The sequence below is a fragment of the Phyllobates terribilis genome, unplaced genomic scaffold (genome assembly GCF_046119375.1).
Source record: "Phyllobates terribilis strain yellow unplaced genomic scaffold, ASM4611937v1 Scaffold_1__5_contigs__length_1240528914, whole genome shotgun sequence".
Taxonomy (NCBI): Eukaryota; Metazoa; Chordata; class Amphibia; order Anura; family Dendrobatidae; genus Phyllobates; species Phyllobates terribilis.
The window spans coordinates 557380038-557403722 of record NW_027362761.1 but is presented as its reverse complement, the minus strand read 5'-3'; the positions used below and the strand labels follow the sequence as shown (position 1 = coordinate 557403722).

General features: G+C 41.2%; 1 protein-coding gene across 4 annotated transcripts in view; it reads right to left on the bottom strand.

Moving 5' to 3' along the window:
- SLC14A1 (solute carrier family 14 member 1 (Kidd blood group)) overlaps positions 1 to 23685 on the bottom strand; it is a 705795-nt gene that overhangs the window by 64111 nt on the left and 617999 nt on the right. Inside the window, exon 1 of one of the 4 annotated variants that reach the window (XM_073680467.1) lies at positions 17974 to 18174. The exons of 2 other annotated variants lie outside the window; for them this stretch is intronic. Coding sequence is in view for 1 of the 2 variants with exons in the window: in XM_073680465.1 (XP_073536566.1) it covers positions 5770 to 5808 (39 nt within the window). In the remaining variant the exon portion in view is untranslated. Of the gene's footprint in view, positions 1 to 5769; positions 5828 to 17973; positions 18175 to 23685 lie in introns of those variants that run through there. One more of the 4 variants, XM_073680465.1, reaches the window with a different exon arrangement.

The window sequence follows — 23685 nt, the reverse complement described above, 5'->3', positions numbered from 1 at the left end:
TTTAAGTTGGTGCCAGACCATGCCCCGTTGAGATGGTTGAGGGAAAAGAGGGGTAAAAATGCCAGTGTAACTAGATGGTTCCTAGCTCTTCAGGACTTCAACTTTCACGTAGAGCATAGGCCCGGGAAGTTACACGGGAACGCTGATGCCCTTTCTAGAATTCCCTGTCTGGTATCGGAAGGTGCCCTAACCCCCGGCTTTGGGCAGAGGGGGGGAATATGTGACAGAGTCACTGGTATGATCTATGAGGGGAGGTATGTGTCGCACAGGTTACTAGCCTGTGTGAACTGAAACCAATGGACTTTCTGCCAGCATGTTATATGCTGATGGGTTAACTCACTTAAAAGGCGTGGTTTTAGGGGAATGACATAGAGATGGGAGGGACGTCATTCCCCATACCTCCACCTCCGGGTGTGGCTGAGCAACATTTAAATGTTCAGTCCTGTTTTTTTTTCACTGAGTTGTGTTTGGAGAGGCAAGGTCTCCAGACTGGACAGCCATAGTTCAAGAGGGAGCTGAAGGCTGGACACGCACACACATATATGGACTGTGCTATAGTTTATGTTTTGTTTTTTAGCCAAGTAAGGCTGTGTTTATTTTGCTGGAGTGCAGAGCTTTATGCTGTTAATAAAGCCTGCAAAGAAAACCCTGAGTCAGAAGTGGCCGAGCGAGTCATCCTACCACAACATATATATACATATATATATATATATATATATATATATATATACATATATAGATACAGTCATATGAAAAAGTTTGGGCACCCCTATTAATCTTAAGCTTAATGTTCTATAAAAATTGGTGTTTTTGCAACAGCTATTTCAGTTTGATATATGTAATAACTGTTGGATACAGTAATGTTTCTGCCTTGAAATGAGGTTCATTGTACTAACAGAAAATGTGCAATCTGCATTCAAACAAAATTTGACAGGTGCATAAGTATGGGCACCTCACCAGAAAAGTGACATTAATAGTTAGTAGATCCTCCTTTTGCAAAAATAACAGCCTCTAGTCACTTCCTGTAGCTTTTAATGAGTTCCTGGATCCTGGATGAAGGTATTTTTGACCATTCCTCTTTACAAAACAATTCCAGTTCAGTTAAGTTTGATGGTCGCCGAGCATGGACAGCCCTCTTCAAATGATCCCACAGATGTTCAATGATATTCAGGTCTGGGGACTGGGATGGCCATTCCAGAACATTGTAGTTGTTCCTCTGCATGAATGCCTGAGTAGATTTGGAGCGGTGTTTTGGATCATTGTCTTGCTGAAAGATCCATCCACTTTGTAACTTCATATTTATCACTGATTCTTGAACACTATTGTCAAGAATCTGCTGATACTGAGTGGAATCCATGCGTCCCTCAACTTTAACAAGATTCCCAGTGCCAGCATTGACCACACAGCCCCAAAGCATGATGGAACCTCCACCAAATTTTACTGTGGGTAGCAAGTGTTTTTCTTGGAATGCTGTGTTTTTTTGCCACCATGCATAACGCCTTTTTGTATGACCAAATAACTCAATCTTGATTTCATCAGTCCACAGGACCTTCTTCCAAAAAGAAATTGGCTTCTCCAAATGTGCTTTTGCATACCTCAGCCAACTCTGTTTGTGGCGTGCTTGCAGAAACGGCTTCTTTCGCATCACTCTCCCATACAGCTTCTCCTTGTGCAAAGTGCCTTGTATAGTTGACCGATGCACAGTGACACCATCTGCAGCAAGTTGATGCTGCAGCTCTCTGGAGGTGGTCTGAGGATTGTCCTTGACTGATCTCACCATTCTTCTTCTCTGCCTTTCTGATGTTTTTCTTGGCCTGCCACTTCTGGCCTTAACAAGAACTGTCCCTGTGTTCTTCCATTTCCTTACTATGTTCCTCACAGTGGAAACTGACAGGTTAAATCTCTGAGACAGCTTTTTGTATGCTTCCCCTGAACAACTATGTTGAATAATCTTTGTTTTCAGATCATTTGACAGTTGTTTTGAGGAGCACATGATGCCACTCTTCAGAGGAGATTCAAACAGGAGAACAACTTGCAAGTGGCCACTTTAAGTAGCTTTTCTCATGATTGCATACACCTGGCTATAAAGTTCAAAGCTCCATGAGGTTACAAAACCAAAAAAAGTGCTTTAGTAAGTCAGTAAAAAGTAGGTAGGAGTATTTAAAACAAGAAAATGATAAGGGTGCCCATACTTATGCACCTTTCAAATTTTGTTTGAATGCAGATTGCACATTTTCTGTTAGTACAATAAACCTCATTTCAAGGCAGAAACATTACTGTGTCCAACAGTTATTACATATATCAAACTGAAATAGCTGTTGCAAAAACACCAATTTTTATAAAACATTAAGCTTAAGATTAATAGGGGTGCCCAAACTTTTTCATATGACTGTAGATAGAAATATGTGAGTGTGATGTATAATCAGTGCTTTAGGTGTGTAGCTTGCTGTACATGTATTTAAGTCATAAGTAAATAAATTAAAGAAAAGAATGGCATAGGATTACCCACAATTTTGTTAACCAGCTGAGGGAAAGCCGACAGCTGCGGACTGATGTTTATAGCCTGGGAAGGGAGTAATAAACATGGAGCTTTCCAGGCGATTAATATCAGCTCACAGCTGTATACTTAGACTTTACTGGTTATTTAAATGGGGGACCCCCCAAAAAAAATGATATGGCGTCTCCCCTATAATTACTAACCAGCAAAGGCTAGGCAGACAGCTGCAATCTGATATTAATAGGCTAGGAAGGGGCCAAGAACATCAGCTCTCAGTCGAGCCAGAAATGGTGCATCCATAAGATGCACCAATTCTGTCACTTAGCCTCCGCTCTTCCCACTTGACCTGCTGCGGTGGCAAGTGGGGTAAGAGTATTGGGGTTGATGTCAGCTTTGTATTGGCAGTTAACATCAAGCCCAGGGATTAGTAATGGAGAGATGTCTGTAAGACGCCCCCAATACTAACCCTGTAGTTAAATTGTAAAAAAACACAGCCAGAATAAAGTACTTTATTTGATAAAAGACACTAACACCTTTATTTGAAATAAACACTCAAACCTCCTTTTACCCATTTATTATTGTAAAATGCAAAATAATTAACAACCATATTCCTCACCTGTCCAACGAGAAGATAATACATTTGTTCTGGGATGAGTTTGACACTGCTACATCTAGATGCCTTACTGAATGGTGGTATGATGGGACCATTCAGCCTGGCATCCAGAAGAGACACTGAGCTGTGCCTGTTAGCGCAGCATCAGTGCCTAGCGGTGATGTGACTAAGGTGAGCGGAGTTCATAGCCAATGAACTCTGTTGACATTACTGACGTCAGCGCTAGCGGCATGAAAAAGTTCTCACGACACTAGTGCTGACGTCAGTGAGGTGAACAGAGTTCATCGGCTATGAACTCCGCTCACCTTATTCACATCATCGCAAGGCACTGATGCTGCGCTATCAAGCGCAGCTCAGTGTCTTTTCTGGATGCCAGGCTGAATGGTCGCATCATGCCACTGTTCAGTAAGGCATCTAGATGTAGCAGTGTCTGACTTGTCACGGGACAAATGGATTATCTTCTCATCGGACAGGTGAAGAATATGGTGTTTTATTATTTTTTATTTTTCAATAACAAATAGGTAAAAGGGCTGTCTTCCTAGCCTTTGCTGGTTATTAATTATAGGAGGGACCCCAAGTCATTTTGGGGGGTCCCCCATTTTAATAACCAGTAATGGCTAAGTACACAGCTGTGAGCTGATATTAATAGCCTTGGAAGCTCCATATTTATTACCCACTTCTCAAGCTATAAACATCAGTCCCCAGCTGTCTGCCTTCCCTCAGCTGGTTTTTAAAATTTCAGGGAATCCCACGCCATTTTTTCTTTAAGATTTATTATTTAAATACATGAACATTAAACTACACACCACTGCAATAATTATATATGTCACTTACATCTTTCTATCTATTTATTCTATGTGTATACTTTATCTCTTCTATGTATTTTATTCTGACGGGTCACACTGTGAATTTACTGTACTCAGCTAATGATATGCCATTTGAAATCGTTTTTTGTAGTATGGACAAAAAAAATGTGTTTATTATATAGGAACTCCGAGAAATATTGCATCCTAATAATCCATTCCTATGAATGTATAAAACAGTTAGGGCAGGTGTAGAAAACAGTTTATTCTGTCATCCAAGAGAATTGTGCCGATGATGAAAATCACCCTCTGATCAAGCTGTGATCAGTGTCAGCACAGTGTGATCCGATTTTCTCAAATGAGGAGAAGATGGAGAAAAAAATTGATTCTGTTCTGCTGAGATGGTGTTTCTACCCTGCTTTGCTAGTGTTTCTATAATGTGTGATTTTATCCTGCTGAGCTAGTTTATCTATAATGTATGATTCTGTCCTGCTGAGCTAGTGTATCTATTATGTGTGATTCTGCTCTGCTGAGCTGTTGTTTCTATCATGTATGATTCAGCCCTACTGAGCTGGTGTATCTATAATGATAATGTGTGATTCTGCACTGCTGAGCTGGTGTATCTATAATGATAATGTGTGATTCTGCACTGCTGAGCTGGTGTATCTATAATGATAATGTGTGATTCTGCACTGCTGAGCTGGTGTATCTATAATGATAATGTGTGATTCTGCACTGCTGAGCTGGTGTATCTATAATGATAATGTGTGATTCTGCACTGCTGAGCTGGTGTTTCTATAATGTTGATTCTGTCCTGCTGAGCTGATGTATCTATAATGTGTGATTAACCCATTTCTATGATGGTGTTTCTATAATGTGTGATTCAGCCCTGCTGAACTGGTGTTTCTGTTATGTGTGAATCAGCCCTGCTGAGCTGGTGTATGTAATTATATGTGTGATTCGGCCCTGCTGAGCTGGTGTATATGTATGTGTGATTCAGCCCTTCTGAGCTGGTGTACTATATTTGAACTGTCTATAATCTTAGGGTAGTTTCCCTCTAGCTTTTGGCATTTTTTTCTAACATATCCAAGTAAAGAAAAAAGCAGAAGGGAAAAGAAAGAGATCCCAACAGAAGACAAACAGAAACCCACATTTAAGCTATTTTTTAACATATCTTTTTGACGGATCGTTTACAAAAATGGAAACGTTGGGTTCCGTTTGCACCCACTATTGTTCCATTTTGAACACCTCTAGTCTCCTCGGCAAAATTACATAGACTTCAATTTATTGAAAAATGTGTCTGTTCTGTATGCTATCCATCTTTTAGGAAAGGAAAAAAATTGGGAAAGGAAAAAAATTGTGCATGTTTTTTTTTTGTCCATCCCCAAAAAATAAGAATAGGATACAGAATAGATGCAAACTGCTGACAGTTTAGAAAATGATGTGAGGTATCTAACCCATTAATATACAATATTACCCAGCTCAGTCCTCAGTCTTATTCTTTCCAGATTTTGGTAAAACAATATAATCTACACTTGACCCTGGAGCATTGCAAACATTTCCATGTGTCTCCCCCGCAGTATAGACCCTATAATACTATGCATTGTACTGATTATTATTATTATACTATTAAATCATGGTGCATTTTCTGCCTGATTTTGGACTACAACTTCTAGTATATGTTGAAAGTTGTAGGTGCAAAAAATTAGAGGGTTCAAGAACATTGCCCTTAATAATGATAAGGGCATTCAATAGCGACCAATTTACTCTAAAAACATAGAAATGAAATTACAAATGAGTGAACCTACAATAAACTGACAGTTATCACATAATAGTCCATGATGTAGTACCCTTACCTGGTGCGATGCCTTCGCTGGGACCTCAGGACCTCTCATCAGTTCTGAGCATATACTACAGTCCATAGGGACTTTATATAAGGGGATTGGAGATCAGTATCCCGCCCATTACTAGGGTCTGGTGATGGAGATGTCAGAAGCTCCTACCTCCAAAACAGGGGCAGGACTCATGCCAAAAATTCCTAATAAAAATGTTATAATCGAGTCTTATATGTGAAATAGCCAGAGGCAGAAGTGAGAGTCAGAATGTCCTGTACTGTACAGCAAAGCACGAACCTGCACCTCACAACATAGTATATCATCTATATATCATACTGTGCATAGTATAGTAAAAGAATATGTATAGTATATCATCTATCCATCATATTGTACATGGAAGGTAGTATAGCAAAAGAATATATATAGTATATCATCTAGTCATCATACTGTACCTGGAAGGTAGTATATAGTAAAATAATATGTATAGTATATCATCTATCCATCATACTGTACCTGGAAGGTAGTATAGCAAAAGAATATGTATAGTATATCATCTATCCATCATACTGTACCTGGAAGGTAGTATAGCAAAAGAATATGTATAGTATATCATCTATCCATCATACTGTACATAGAAGGTAGTATATAGTAAAAGAATATGTATAGTATATCATCTGTCCATCATACTGTACATAGAAGGTAGTATAGCAAAAGAATATGTATAGTATATCATCTAGCCATCATAATGTACATAGAAGGTATTATAGTAAAAGAATATGTATAGTATATCAGCTAGTCATCAGACTGTACATAGAAGGTAGTATAGTAAAAGAATATGTATAGTTTTTCAGCTAGTCATCAGACTGTGCATGGAAGGTAGTATAGTAAAAGAATACGTATAGTATATCATCTAGCCATCATAATGTACATAGAAGGTATTATAGTAAAAGAATATGTATAGTATATCAGCTAGTCATCAGACTGTACATAGAAGGTAGTATAGTAAAAGAATATGTATAGTATATCAGCTAGTCATCAGACTGTGCATGGAAGGTAGTATAGTAAAAGAATATGTATAGTATATCAGCTAGTCATCAGACTGTACATAGAAGGTAGTATAGTAAAAGAATATGTATAGTATATCAGCTAGTCATCAGACTGTGCATGGAAGGTAGTATAGTTAAAGAATATGTATAGTATATCATCTAGTCATCAGACTGTGCATGGAAGGTAGTATAGTAAAAGAATATGTATAGTATATAATAGTCCAATATAGACCAATATCATAGTACTGTATATAGTTTGTAATTTTCCAGCAAAGGTGGTCTCTCAAGTCCTGATCAAGGGCTCCCCTTCGAGGATGCAGCGGCACAGAAAATGCAGACTCGGTGGTACAGTAAAACAAGTTGTTATTTATTAACTACATACAGGTCAATAAGTAAGAACGCAATATCTTGTAGATGGTAAGTAGCAAGTTACTGACAATAAATTTCAGCACAGTTCTTGTAATCTTTCTGTGGTCTAACAGCTATCCTCTGTCCCTAACTCTACAGCCCTGGGCACTGCCCTATAAAATAATAAACCCGGTGCTACCGCACTTAGAGATGTGACATCGATAGGTGTTGACGAAGGATTCCCTAACTACACTCACACTATCAGTATGTGGTCAGTATTTCACATCAGTGTTTGTAAGCTAAAATCAGGAGTGGAACAATCAGAGGAAAAGTATAATAGAAACACGTCACCACTTCTGTATTTTTGACCCACTCCTGACTCCTGGTTTTGGCTTACAAATACTGATGTAAAATACTGACCAAATACTGAAAGTGTGAACGTGTCCTTATACAGAGAACTTATTTCTTTGTGCATTCACAAACTGGCTTATAAAACACAATTTGGGTCATTAACTTCAACAACATAATACACCGAGCGATATTGAGAAGGATATGCTGATCCGTCCACAGTCAGCGTCAGAGCTGAATCGATGGTCTTTACTGCAACAGGCCCTAATAGAAGCCAATTCCTCACTCCTGTCAGGCCACAAATCATGTACTGTAGTCTGTGGTCAGTTCCTTTCATTACTGACCTGTTCTCCTTGTCCCCTATTCCTACGATTCAGCTCAAGTCCTTTTCCTTTCCTATAACCAGGCCTCTGGGCCTGCTACTCATGCGATCGGGTGGTTCCCCTACCGTCAATATGGAATATGCGCCTTCTGCTCATTCAATAAGGTGGTTTCGTTAATCAGGCCTCCGTGCCTGCTGCTCACACGATTGGGTAGTTGAGTATTGTGGATCAGGCCTCCATGCCTGCTACTCACGTGATAAGGTGGTTCCACTAGGGGTAATCAGTCCTCCGTGCCTGCTGCTCACTATATCAGATGCTTTTGTTATTCAGGCCTCCATGTCACTCACAGTGTGGGAAAGACTGAGTGCAGCACGAAGGGATGAGGGGAAGGAAGCCCAGACACTAGGGAAAGGGGGAGTAGAGACCCCTAGGCCGATCTAATAACACCCTGCCTACACTACCGTCGCTATATTGGTTCCACACCAATCGCCGAGTAGGAAACCTACGCCCTATTCCTAGCGCGAGGCCCTAGATAGAAGGGGGAGAGCACTGGTCAGTCCCCACTATAAACTAAAGACAACAAGGGAGACAAACAAAGGGGGGAAATCTTAGCTTGAGAAGACACCAGAGAGATAACATCAAACATCCTCCAAGGGCACCAGAGAGGAAGCTAGCCGACTGCTATAGCTCCAAGCCTTCACAAGGGAAAATGAGAATATCACCGGCGACTTCCTAAAGCAGACTGAGAGTTTATAAACGCCCAGTCCAGGGTGTGTCAATCAGAGCAGGAGGGAGGTTGCCTCTGTGTCTAAAAGTAAGATGGATTAAGAAGGCGTCTGCAATGCCAAATGCAGTGACCTTCTGCAGCCAGATGCAGAGCAACTGTCTGTTACATCTGACACACCTGTGACACTCTGTGCCTGCTGCTCAAACGATTGAGTAGTTCAGTACTATTGATCATGCCTCCATGACTGCCGCTCACGCGATCAGGTAGTTCCCCTACCATTAATCAAACCTCTGTGCCTGCTGCTCACTCGATCAGGTGGTTCAGTTAATCAGGCCTGCGTGCCTGCTGCTCACACAATTGGGTAGTTCAGTATTGTTGATCAAGCCTCCATGCCCGCTGCTCACACGATCAGTGGTTCAATTACCGTTAATTAGGCCTCTGTGCCTGCTACTCACTCAATCAGTTGGTTCCATTAATCAGGCCTCCGTGCCTGCTGCTCACACAATTGGGTAGTTCAGTATTGTTGATCAAGCCTCGATGCCTGCTGCTCACATGATCTGTGGTTCAATTACCGTTAATCAGGCCTCCGTGCCTGCTGCCCACTCGATCAGGTGGTTTCATTACTTAGGCCTCCGTGCCTGCTACTAACACAATTGGATAGTTCAGTATTGTTGATCAGGCCTCATTGCCTGCTGCTCACACAATCAGGTGGTTCCCCTACTGTAAATCAGGCCTCCGTACCTGCTGCCCACTCGATCAAGTGGTTCCATTAATCAGGCCTCCGTGCCTGCTACTCACACAATTGGGTAGTTCAGTATTGCTGATCAGGCCTCCATTCCTGCTGCTCACTCGATCAGGCGGTTCCGTTAATCAGGCCTCTGTACCTGCTGCTCCCACGATCGGTTAGTTCTGTACCGTTATTTAGGTTTCCGTGCCTGCTGCTTACATGATCAGGGTGGTCCCGTTAATCAGGCCTCAGTGCTTGCTGCTCCCGCAATCAGGTAGTTCTATACCGTTAATCAGGATTCTGTACCAGCTGCTCACAACAATTAAAATTCCTTGTTCTTCAGAGAGGTTCTGCATTGGGTTTGACTGTAAATTAGTGCAGGCCTTACTCCACATGAGACTTGGTACAAGTCTGAGCAATCACTCAGCTCTGCCCCATGGGGCTTTTTGCATTTTCACGCCTCGTCGCTGCAGATCACATGTCCCCTGTTCATCTGGCTTCTCCATTCCTCCCTGCATTAACATTCCTCTCTATGTGGTTCCTAAGTCATTATTAGTTTCTACCCCATAGTCAGTGGTCGCTAGATAGCAGCATTTGTTCACACAAGCTTTAGGCTATGTGCCCACGTTGCGGAACTGAAGCATATTTTTTACGCTTCTCCCTGGCGGGAAAATCGCATGCGGATTTTACATGCGGTTTTCCCGCCAGGTAGAAGCATTTGTGAGGCGTCTTTGCAGCATCTTTGCATGCATTTCCGCATGCGGGTTATCAAGCACTTCTCCAAGTGATTTTAGCATCACTTGGAAAAGTGCTTGACAACTTGTTCACACTATAAAAATCCATGCAACCGGCATGGATTTATATAGTGTGACCAAGTAATAGTTAAAAAAAAAGAATCAGAATGGTAAAAAATAAAAAAATAAAGTTTATACTCACCTTCTGATGCATTCTCTGCCCCGTCCGGAGTCTTGAGCGGCTCACGCTGTTGTGTGCAGGACCTGCGGTGAAGTCATTGAGTCATGTGATGGGTCACATGACTCAATGACGTGGCAGGTCCTTCACACAACAGCGCGACGGAGGGAAAACATCAGAAGATAAGTATAAACTTTATTTTTTCTTTTTTTTACAGGTTATTTGGTACCCAGGTCTGGATGAGAGTCTCCTCTCCTCCAGACTTGGGTACCATCCGCACATTGATTCCGCATGCGGAAACGCAAAATTAATGAACATGCTGCGGATTTTTGACCGCAGCATATACACTGCGGAAAAATCCGCAGCATGGGCATTGACATTGCGGAATGCCATTGGGGACCATGGGGTGCGGATATACATGCGTTTTACAAGCGTTTACGCTGCGGAAATTCCGCAGCATATACGCTTGTAATACGCAACGTGGGCACGCAGCCTTACTGTGCATTCCTATTGTATGAGTCACTCCCTTTTTTACACTACAAAAAAAACATAAATCTGACCTTCACCTCCTAGCAGACTGAAGCAAATGTGAACAGGTGCAAGCTGCAGTGACTGCAGTATATACATACCAAAGAGGGCAGCAGACACTGTGTGCACTAAGATATATGCAAACATTGAATATATGAAATGTAAACTGCATTACTGCTCTGTAGACTGCACTTATAAAATTGAGGTACTTAACGTAGGAATTTGCCTATTTATGCTCTAAGTACCTTCATTTTATGAGTGTAGTCTACATATAATTTGAAGGAAGTATATGACTGTAATGTAAACTACAATGTCAATAGATAAACTGGTTAATATGCATCCATATATCGCCTCCACACAAAGGACATAGCATCTGCCTGCTCTTATGCAGGACTTAGGACCATAGGGGTCATCCTGGGAGCATGCTAGAGGTGTCGAATATGGCAGCTTCACAGAGCTAGTAGATGTTTGTAACTAGAAGGAATATTTTCTATTGTATGTATATAGAGAGGAAGGAAGGGGGAAGACACAGGTATTTGAAATGCCACAACTTGGCTCATCATTCCTTCACAGACAGCATCTTTAAAATAGACAAATCCTGGAAATATGAGCCTATGGTCAGGACTATAAAAAGCTGTGTGACACAAAGAGAAAGTATTCACATGTGGGGGCTGCCTAATGGCTGATGTAGTCCATAATTCACTTCTCCTTCCCTCAGGAAACAGGATAACTGCAGATGGAAATGTTTAGGTATTTCTGTTATTTTATAATTGCTTTGCATATTTGTGTGTCATTTTATTTTTACCTTTTTATATATTTATTGCAAGCACTGTATATTTCTATATTAAAGCTTAAAATCTTTAATAAGTTGATCCTTTGTTGCTCTAAAGAACCTATAGCCTTTAAGAGAGTATGTGACCTTTTTGATTGTCAGACAGTAACCTACATTGGGGACTCATCACTCCATGTGTTTGATGAGTGGTGGCAGTGAGTTAAGAAACCGAGGTGTGCTGAATGCCTCAGAGTGTGATTTATGCTCACTTTATAGCCTAAAACAGAGGTTGAGTGCTGGATTGAGTGAGAGGAGATAAACTAACTCTTGCATGCACACTCCACATCACGTGCTGAGAAGTGTGTACGTGACATATAATATATGCAATGTGTGCATAAATCTTGGCGCACGCAGTGCGCAGCTTAACTTTTTGATTGAATAAACAAATTATAGCACTGGACACATATTATAAAGTGCTTTACCCAATTCTACTGACCAATATGGCATTTGGAGCACCCTAGAAGTGGAAGTTATTTTTCAAAGTTTCCCTATGATATTACGTTTTGGAATGATCGGTCTAATTATATGCATAATAGGACTACTGTAGAAGACCTGCATTGCATAATATAGTAATATTTAATAATGAGCTAAAGTACAGTATATATAGATGGCTAGTATGGCATAAAGAATAGGATAGTATAATTTATAATATACAGATAGAAGTGGCGTAGCTTGGGTAGTGCCAGGAGGGGAGGGGCAGTTGCCTCAGCACTTTACCATGCAACCTGCATTTGTAAGCGAATAACTGCCTGCCTGGCACTGGTTATGCAAAGCGCAACAAGAGACATGAGTTTATCATCAGCTACTGTGCGCTGCATAGGCAACAGGCGAAATGACAAAGCTCAGTATAATGAAGTGAGTTTTGTCATCTGTCACTGTGTAAGGAAGTGAGTGACTCATACAATGCATAGTGAGACATGTGTGAATGGATGTTGCCATCTAGTGGCCAAAACAGAAGAGCTGGGAATTAAAACAACTTTGGAATCAAAGAAAAAGGATTGGTTACCCAGGATAAAATGTGAAGCCAGATGCACAGGGGCAAGTGATCTGCAGTGATGCAGCAAGAAAACATAAAATCCCCACGGCAACAGCTGAGTGATCACTCAAACTTGTACCAAGTCGCATGTGGAGTAAGACCTGCACTAGTTTACACTTGTATCAAGTAGCATGTGCAGTGTCACTTGAACTGGCTTACCGTTGAATGCTAGAAGAGTGTGACTAGAGACTTATGACTATCTGCGGTAGTGGACTTGTACAGTGGTGAAGATCCCCTTCAAGGAATATTGGGGGTCCTGATTAACGAGACTTCACAGAACTGCGCTCAGGTGAGCAGAAGGCCATGAGGCCTAGTTAACTGAACGGAATGCCGCTCGGGTGAGCAGCAGGCCAGGAGGCCTAATTAAAGGGAAGGAACTTTGTTCTGGTGAACAACGAGCTAGAAGGCCTAATTAAACAGACAGAACTTTGCTTGGGTAAGCAGTAGGCCAAGGCCAGGAAGCCTTATTTAAAAGAATGGAACTTCACTTGGGTGAGCAGTAGGCCAGGAGGATTAATTAAAGGGACAGAACTTCTCTCAGGTAAGGAAAAAGACAGGAGCCCTACTTAATAGGCCGGAACTTCACTCAGGTGAGAAACAGTCCAGGAGGCCTTATTAACTGCTTCACCACCGGGCCATTTTCCATTTTTTTTGTTTTAGTTTTTTCCTCCCCTATTTCCAAGAGCCATAATTTTTTTACTTTTCCTTCAATATGGCCATGTGAAAGCTTGATTTCTGTGGGACGAGTTGTACTTTTGAATGGCACCATTGATTTTAACCATATAGTGTACTGGAAAACAGCAAACAAATTCCAAGTGCGTTCACAGGAGTAGCTTAATGATAGGCACTGGGGTCTTCTGCAGACCTCCGGCTGTCATGACAACCCATCAGCGCCACATGATCACGTAACAGGGGCGCTGATGGCCGGCCGGAATGACGTGCTTTCGGCCGACGCGTGTTAAATCCCGCTGTCAGAGATTGATCCAGCTGTGGCTGTTAAAGGCACATGACAGATGATTAAATCAGCTGTTATATAAGGGAAAAATTGCGGGCTCAGAGCCGGAACCCACATTAAAGTAAGGGACACGACATATGACGTAAACATAATTAAAGGGACGGAACTTCTCTCATGTGAGCAGCAGGATAAGAGGCCTAATTTAAGGGACGGAACTTTTCTCGGGTGAGCAGTAGGCCCGAGGCCTAATTAAAGTGACAGAATTTGGCTCGGGTGAGCATAAGGCCAGGAGGCCTTGTTAACTATATGATACTTTGACCAAGTGAGCTAAAGGCCAGGAGGCCTGGCGAAAGGAAAGGGAATGGACTTGAGCTGTGCTTTAGCTATAGGAGACAGCAAGAACAGGTTGGTAGTAAAGGGGACTGGTCGCAGCCTACAGTACAAGACTTGTGGCCTGCCAGAGGTGCAGAGCTGACTCCTGTTAGGGCCTGTAGCGGTAACTGCAATTGGAAGACAGAGGCACTGGGTGAAAGCCATTATTGATGCAATTTGGATTCTGAAAGCCAAAGGATCAGAGCATCTTTCTCAATATCGCTCGGTGCATTATATTGTTGAAATTATTAATCCAGATTGTTATGTCTGTTTGCTAGTACACGAAGAAACAGTTAACTGTATTAAAGAACATGAGGGAATTTTAGTCTACGATTAGCCGATTGGTGTCACACTTCTAATTGCGTTAGTACCAGGTTTATTACTTTATTGCACAGCGTCTGTGGCCAGGGCTCTAGGGACAGAGGATAACGGTAGAGCAAATAAAGATATGAAAAACTGTGCAAAAATGTATTGTCTGTAACTTGCTGATTGCCAGGCATCCATCAGTTATTGCATTTCTACTTGCTGGCCTGTAAATAGTTAATAATAACTTGCTTCACTGTACTACTGAGTCTGCACTTTCTGTGCTGCTGAATTCTCGCACCTATCAGCTAGAACGCCATCAGCTAATGATAAACTCATCAGCACTGCTGCACTCGGAATAAGCAGTGAACGAGAGACTGAAGATTAGCACGTAATGAATCCACACGTTATTGAATCAAGTGCGGCGCACAATACGGTCTTTATTCATTACTAACAGCTGCTTTTACATTTTTACACTTCTTCTAAATAGGGTTAGAGTTAGAGATTGGGTTAAGCTTAGGGCTATTCTTAGTCTTAAGGCTAGGGTTGGTCTTAGAGCTAGCAATTGGGTTAGGTTTAGGGTTAGGGTTAGACTTAGGGTTAGGGATAGGGCTAAGGTAAAAATTACATAAAAAAAATGTAATAATAATAAAACGCAAAAAAATATATAACAACGTATAACTTTTTATTTTTTAAATTTTTATGTCCAGCAAAAATCCAGAAAAAAATCAATATGGTAAAAGGGCAAACTATAATTACGTTAGTTTTCCTTAAATTACAATTCATGTGATTGGAGATAAGGGCTTCAGTACTGGACGAGTGTAAGGAAATCTGGTAGCGTTAATGGTTCACAGTTTTGGGGGCGCAAAATACTTATTTTTCCCTGGGGACTGGCAACCTTCACTATGCCACTGATAGTAATGGCAAAGGTGATAGATAATAATGAAAGCCGTCTAGTATAGAATATAGACTACTTATATAAAGTATCACAATTAAAGGGTTTGTTTAAAAAAAAAAGAAAAACGGGCTGTACTTACCTTCCTCAGGTCCAAGTAACTGCTCCAGGTATGTGTTGTTAGCTGTGGTGCTGACAACAGGACAGCCAATCAGTCAGCTCAGCGGCTCTGATTGGGATACTCCAATGTAGATGGTAGCTGTTGAGCTCACTGATTGAGGTGACGTCAGAACAGCAGCCATCGACACATACCGGGATCAGTGAGTAGGACTTGTCGGTGGACCCAGGGAAGGTGAGTACAGCGCCGTTTTTTTTCTTTAAAACAAAATGCAGAAAGGGACGAATTATATTTAAAAGACAACAGCCCCTTTAAATATATGGGTACCAAATATACTAAAGTAAATTGGAGAGTTTTGATATAGTATTTTACAGTATAGTAAAGAAAAGGGAAAATAAGTTGTACATAGCACATAGTATAAACCCTATTTACAACGCAGTATCACATTAATGAATCATTAAAGTACATGACAAAGAGAAAAAGGCTAATATGTTGTAGGTGAAATGTTTTAATTTGTATCGTATAGTATCCGCTACAGAACAGAGGCGTATTGTATCACAGAGGATGGTAAATCACACAAATCCCTGCTATGTACACAGTATGGTGTCATATGTTATAGCATATTGTAAAGACTACTGTATTGTATATATACAGAGCTTGCAAAAGTGTTCACCTCTTTGGAATTTTCCTTGTTTTGCCACCTCACAACCTGGAATTTCACTGTTTTCTTTGAGGGTTTGCATCAGTTCATGTAAAGAACCTGCCTACAACTGTGAACATTTGGTTTTCTTTTTTTTTTGTGTTAAGCAAACAACAAATAGCACAAAATCACTAAAAACTTCATTGTGCATAACTATTCACCCCCCTAAGTCAGTACTTTGCAGAGCCTCCTTTTGTGGCAATTACAGCTGCAAGTCGCTTAGTATAAGTCTCTATGAGCTTTGCACATCTTGCCACTGCGATTTTTGCCCATTCCTCAAGACAAAACTGCCCCAGCTCCTTCAGGTTAGATGGTTTCCTCCGATGAATCGCAATCTTCAAGTCTGACCACAGATTCTCAATTGGATTAAGGTCTGGGCTTTGACTAGGCCACTCCAAAACATTTACACATTTTCCCTTAAACCACTCGAGTATTGCTTTAGCAGTATGCTTTGGGTCTTGTTGGAAGCTGAACCTCCATCCCAGTCTGAAATCACTGACAGAATGAAACAGGTTTTGCTCAAGAATATCCCTGTATTTCACACCATCCTTCTTCCCCATGACTAGAACCATTTTCACTGTCCCTGCTGCTGAAAAACATCCCCACAGCATGATGCTGACGCCATCATGTTTCACTGTGGGGATGGTGTTCTTGAGGTGATGAGCTGTGTTTGATTGGCGCCAGACAAAGTGTTTACCTTGGTGGCCAAAAAGTTCAATTTTGGTCTCCTCTAAACACAGCACCTTCATCCATACATTTGTGGAGTCTCTCTCATGTCTTTTGGCAAACTAAAAACGAGCCTTACAATTTTTGTGTGTAAGTAAAGGCTTTTTCTGCCCACTCTTCCGTAAAGGTCACAAAGGTCACCTCTATGGTGTATACGACTTATGGTGGTCGTATGGACAGATACTCCAGTCTCTGCTTGGGAACTCTGAAGCTCCTTCAGGTTTACCTTTGGTCTCTTTGCTGTCTCTTTGATTAATGCCCTCCTTGCCCGGGCTGAGAGTTTTGGTGGGTGCCCTCTCTTGGCAGGTTTGTTGTGGTACCATGTTCTTTCTATTTGATGAGAATGGATTTGATGGTGCTCCAGGGGATCATCAGAGATTGGAATATTTTTTATAACCCAACCCTGACTTGTACTTCTCGACAACTTTGTCCCTGACTTGTTTGGAGATCTCCTTGGTCTTTATGGTGTTGTTTGGTTAGTGGTGCCTCTTGTTAATGGTGTTGCAGCCTCTGTGGCCTTTCAGAAAAGGTAAAGTGTATATACTGACAGACATTTGACACTTAGATTGCACACAGGTGGACTTCCTTTCACTAAGTATGTGACCTATGAAGATAATTGCTTGCACCAGAAATTTTTAGGGTCTTCAAAGCAAAAGGGGTGAATTCATATGCACATGCCAATTTTTATTTATTTTATCCCATAAATTTAATTTTTGTCTTTATTTTTCTCACTTGACTTCACCAACAGACTATTTAGTGTTGATGCATCACACACAAATCGGATTCTAAAAATATTTAAACCCAGGTTGTAGTGTAAAAAAATGGGTAAAAAGCCAAAGGGGTGAATACTTTCTCAAGCCACTGTAGTATAGAAAACATATTCCATTACAATAGTATGGCATATACTATATCGTAGTATAATGCTAGTATAGTATAAGTTATAGGCTACATTAATGGGCCAGATAGTGATTCATACTATATAGTAAAAAAAATCTATCTATAATCTATCTATCTATCTATCTATCTATCTATCTATCTATCTATCTATCTATCTATCTATCTATCTATTATTCTACCATACAGAACACCATGAAGGAATCATACTATACTATATGCCACTATACATACCACAGTCTGCTATTTTTAATAGAGAACTCCTACCCCCAGCATTTTCTAGAGCCTTCAGGCTGGCAATGCCTGCTGGTGTTAGTAGTCCCACCAGCTTTAATTTTACAATAATCACCACACTACCATTCATTGATTATTGACCACATATCGATGACATTACCATCTGCAGTGATAAATACATGAAGTCACATCACCTCCTACCTGAACAGAAAAGTGACAAAACTTCCAGTAACTTTCTCAAACTTTCAGAGCAGTGATTATGATAGGGTCCATGGCTCCAGACCAGCAGAAGGTAAGGAATAACAGCTCTTCATTGATAAAATTCACTTCCTTCACTCACAGCCAGCCTTTTTAGGATTCCTTTTCACACTCTGTGCAGCGATGGAGAATTTCTTGTTACTGCCAAGTTTAGCTGCTCCTGTTACTTGATGTTTGGTAGAGCCGGATCACATGGCAGGCATTTCTCACCAAATCTCCAACAATGCACTGTTGTGCACCCAGATAGGAATGTGTCATCTGTCTCAACCAAAAAATCATAAAATATCTGTCACCAGGTATTATATCGTAAATTAATAGTTATTTTTTGGGTGCGTATGCTAGATATTGTAAAGGTAGATCATATTTTCTGAAAGAAGCCAAGCATCTCTCCTGTGATCATTAACATTTTTGTCATTCCAGTGATACGGAGCCTCATAAACATTGAGACTTGATAAAGATCTGAATGGAGACGTGAACAAAAAACTCAGATTGCTCTAAATCCTGTTATTAACTCTGAATGTGACTCCGACCATGCTTCAGTACCGACTAAGCGCTGGAAAGAGAACCTGTCATCAGGTCAAAATGGACCAGTTTTTGAACTTGTATTTTTTTTTAAATCCACCATGCACTTCCAGAGATATAGACTTATTATTATTACTACCCTATCATGACTTATTATTACCCTAGCGCTAGTGTTTGTGGTTAGGGATGAGCAGACCCATGGATGTTCAGGTTCATCAGGTTCAACAAAACTTTAGTCCAAAGTTAAGATCGGGTACCATAACTCTACCTTAACTTGTCTCAAACCCCTTAGAAGTCAACGGAGACCCGATTGGTGCTGTAAAATGGTCATAGTAAGAGCTAGGGGCAGAGTATTCCCACAGAATATCACGCTCTCCTTCCTCCGAACACTAAAAAGGACTTCCGGGAGAAGTTGCAGTTTGGGTTCGCCCATCTCTATTTATGATCTTTAAAATAGTGTGGCATGTTGGATTTTTTGGGGCCATGTCCTTGACCCACAAAGTCTTAAAAAGGCCATAGAAATTAGCACTAAATTAAAATTCCCATATTTTTGGTGAATAAAAAAAAGCAAATAAACAGAAAAATGGAATAATCACTGAAGAGGTAACATAAGATCAAAAACTGGCCACTTTTGAATCTGTCGCCAGGTTTTTGCAACCTAATCTTTTGCCACCTAAGCAGTATGATGTAAAGAGAGAGACCCTCATTCCAGCGATGTGTCACTTACTGGGCTGCTTGCTGTAGTTTTAATAGACAAAGAGGCTTAGTTGGGCACCATGAAAAATAGCGCATATAGTGCACAGGAAAGGGTGTATACTTAGAAGAAAAAGACCAAGAAGATACACTTACAAAAATCCTGGCACATCCAAAAATTTAACTTTTATTATTCAAAGAAAATTGAACAACAATGAAAAATCTCATTACAAACCTGAAAAATAGCAAATAACTAAAGAAATTTCTATTTTAGCAAAGGATGATGCCAAAAATTGGAAATTAACTCTTTATTAGCTCCACCACAGCTGTCCTGATTTGCTTTGTGCTTTCCTTGAGAAAGCCTCCCCTTGAGAAAGCACAACGCAAAACGCGCGTCGGGCCAGCTGTGGTGGGCTCATCAAATCCTCCCTTATCATGGGTAAGCGCTACATCATACATTGAACAGCATATGGCACTTTAGATCATGGTTACTCTTTTGCTATTATAATATGCATTTTTTTGTTTATTTCTATATGTCACTATTGGGAACTGATTTAAATGGTGCTTACTAATAGTATTTATATGTTCCGCATTGGATTTTGGTGTTCCCTCCAACCTTATCCTCCTCATTTGACCTCTATTGTATATTTCTATTGGTGATGAATTTTTTTCCCTGGATTGGCTCTGTCTGAGGAAAAAATCGGACATATGCATGGCTCCATAGAATAACATTGGTCCTAATGCGATCCGATGTTTAGTCAGATTGCACTCAGACCAATATAGTCATATGCACAAGCCCTAAAGTACTTGCCAAAATACCCAATCCTTGCCTATTGTCACTTTTCTTTTGCCTCTGAACATAATGGAATTTGAGCTGCTGCAATGTAATCTGTCCTTAACCAAGTTTCAAGTTTTTCAAGCTTCTGGACTTTCTTGTGGAGCATGTACAGCTGTACCCTCTGGATATACAACATCAGTACACTCTATATTTTTGGCAATTGTCTTGTAATTTTTTTGCTTTACATTTTCCCTATAGGATGTTGTTTAAAAAGTTAAAAGGTTTGCAACTCTGTATTCTTGCAGCCATTTTAAAGGGAAAGTTCCCAGAAAGTGATCACTCATTTAAAAGTATTTGTATGAAATATATATTTTATGTATAGTCATTTTTTCCACGTCAATATGTAAAAATCTATGTGAAATCTTTCAGTTTTCACTTTGACCACTAAACTTTTATGCTATTTTTGATCAAAAACAGTGTTACTAAGAACCCTATGTTATTTAAATTCACTTTTGCTTTTTACTTTTATAGTTACTGGAGGGTTTATGATCATTTTGTTTGTTGTAGGCGTTGTCTGTTTTATGGCCAATGTGAACAAGCGTTTATATGTTGCATGTATACCAGCTTATACTCCAGCTCAACATGTGTGATTTTTCTTGGATTTTTGCATTTTGTGCAAGTGAGGGTGTGGCCTCCCCTCTTTGACCAGGACATTACATTTAAAAAGCTTTCCAAGGATGAGGTGTCCAGAGTTGGAGACCCAGTCATTTATCTGCCCTTATTCACACAGGTCACTTCTGACATATGATACGGTTTTAATATTAGACAGGACTGTATAGGACCGTCCTGAATAGGGTCACCTTGTCGTGGTGGGACGGTTTTTGCGCTATTTTTGATCAAAAACAGTGTTACTAAGAACCCTAAATTATTTAAATGCACTTTTGCTTTTTACTTATTTAGTTACAACAGGGTGTATGTTCATCTTGTTTCTTGTAGGCTTTATCTGTTTTATGGCCAATGTGAACATGCGTTTATACAGTTAGGTCCATATATATTTGGACAGAGACAACATTTTTCTAATTTTGGTTCTAGACATTACCACAATGAATTTTAAACAAAACAATTCAGATGCAGTTGAAGTTCAGACTTTCAGCTTTCTTTTGAGGGTATCCACATTAAAATTGGATGAAGGGTTTAGGAGTTTCAGCTCCTTAACATGTTCCACCCTGTTTTTAAAGGGACCAAAAGTAATTGGACAGATTAAATAATTGTAAATAAACTGTTCATTTCTAGTACTTGGTTGAAAACCCTTTGTTGGCAATGACTGCCTGAAGTCTTGAACTCATGGACATCACCAGACGCTATGTTTCCTCCTTTTTGATGCTCTGCCAGGCCTTCACTGCGGTGGTTTTCAGTTGCTGTTTGTTTGTGGGCCTTTCTGTCTGAAGTTTAGTCTTTAACAAGTGAAATGCATGCTCAATTGGGTTGAGATCAGGTGACTGACTTGGCCATTCAAGAATATTCCACTTTTTTGCTTTAATAAACTCCTGGGTTGCTTTGGCTTTTTTATTTTGGGTCATTGTCCATCTGTAGTATGAAGCAACGACCAATCAGTTTGGCTGCATTTGTCTGGATCTGAGCACACAGTATGGCTCTGAATACATCAGAATTCATTCGGCTGCTTCTGTCCTGTGTCACATCATCAATAAACACTAGTGACCCAGTGCCACTGGCAGCCATGCATGCCCGCGCTATCACACTGCCTCCGCCGTGTTTTACAGATGATGTGGTATGCTTTGGATCATGAGCTGTACCACGCCTTTGCCATACTTTTCTCTTTCCATCATTCTGGTAGAGGTTGATCTTGGTTTCATCTGTCCAAAGAATGTTCTTCCAGAACTGTGCTGGCTTTTTTAGATGTTTTTTAGCAAAGTCCAGTCTAGCCTTTTTATTCTTGATGCTTATGAGTGGCCTGCACCGTGCAGTGAACCCTCTGTATTTACTTTCATGCAGTCTTCTCTTTATGGTAGATTTGGATATTGATACGCCTACCTCCTGGAGAGTGTTGTTCACTTGGTTGGCTGTTGTGAAGGGGTTTCTCTTCACCATGGAGATTATTCTGCAATCATCCACCCATGGGCGTATCCACGATCAAAACTAGGGGGGGGGGGGTGCAAGCCATGGTCACACATACCGAAGAGAAATATATATATAGTACAATGCAAAGATTTCACTTCTTACATTACATGAGTGATATCTATTGTAAATTCCACAGTAGCTCAGAAACCGGCGAATCGCTCCCCACAGTATACTGGCCGCCATAAAATGCCCCATACAGGATACTGGTCCCTAGATAACGCTCCGTACAGGATACTGGCCCCCATATAATGCTCCATACAGAATACTGGCCCCCATAAAATGCTCCATACAGAATACTGGCCCCCATATAACACTCCATACGGAATACAGGCCCCCATATAACACTCCTTACAGGATACTGGCCCCCATATAGCGCTCCATACGGAATACTGGCCCCCATATAACACTCCATACAGGATACTGGCCCCCATGTGATGCTCCATGCAGGATACTGGCCACCATGTAATGCTCCATGCAGGATACTGGCCCCCATATAACGCTCCATGCAGGATACTGGCCCCCATATAATGCTCCATACAGAATACTGGCCCCCATATAACACTCCATACAGGATACTGGCCCCCATATAATGCTCCATACAGAATACTGGCCCCCATATAACGCTCCATACAGAATACTGGCCCCCATATAATGCTCCATACAGGATACTGGCCCCCATATAATGCTCCATACAGAATACTGGCCCCCATAAAATGTTCCATACAGAATACTGGCCCCCATATAACACTCCATATGGAATACTGGCCCCCATATAACACTCCATACAGGATACTGGCCCCCATATAACGCGCCATACAGAATACTGGCCCCCATATAACACTCCATACAGGATACTGGCCCCCATATAATGCTCCATGCAGGATACTGGCCCCCATGTAACGCTCCATGCAGGATACTGGCTCCCATATAACGCTCCATGCAGGATACTGGCCCCCATATAACGCTCCATACAGAATACTGGCCCCCATATATTGCTCCATACAGAATACTGGCCCCCATATAACGCTCCATACAGAATACTGGCCCCCATATAACGCTCCATGCAGGCTGTTCTCGACACATAATGCCTCATGCAGGCTGTCCCCCCCCACATAATGCCCCACGCAGGCTGTTCGCCCCACATAATGCCCCACGCAGGCTGTTCCCCCCACATAATGCCCCATGCAGGCTGTCCCCCCCATATAATGCCCCATGTAGGATGTCACCCCACCTTATAATGCCCCATGCAGGATGACACCCCCCCTTCCTTATAATGCCCCATGCAGGATGTCACACCCCCCCTCCCTTATAATGCCCCATGCAAGATGTTACACCCCCCCTTATAATGCCACATGCAGGATGTCACACCCACCTCCCTTATAATGCCCCATGCAAGATGTTACACACCTCCCCTCCCTTATAATGCCCCATGCAGGATGTCACCCCCCCTTATAATGCCCCATGCAGGATGTCACACACCCCCACCTCACCCCCCTCCCTTATATTGCCACAGGCCTCCATAT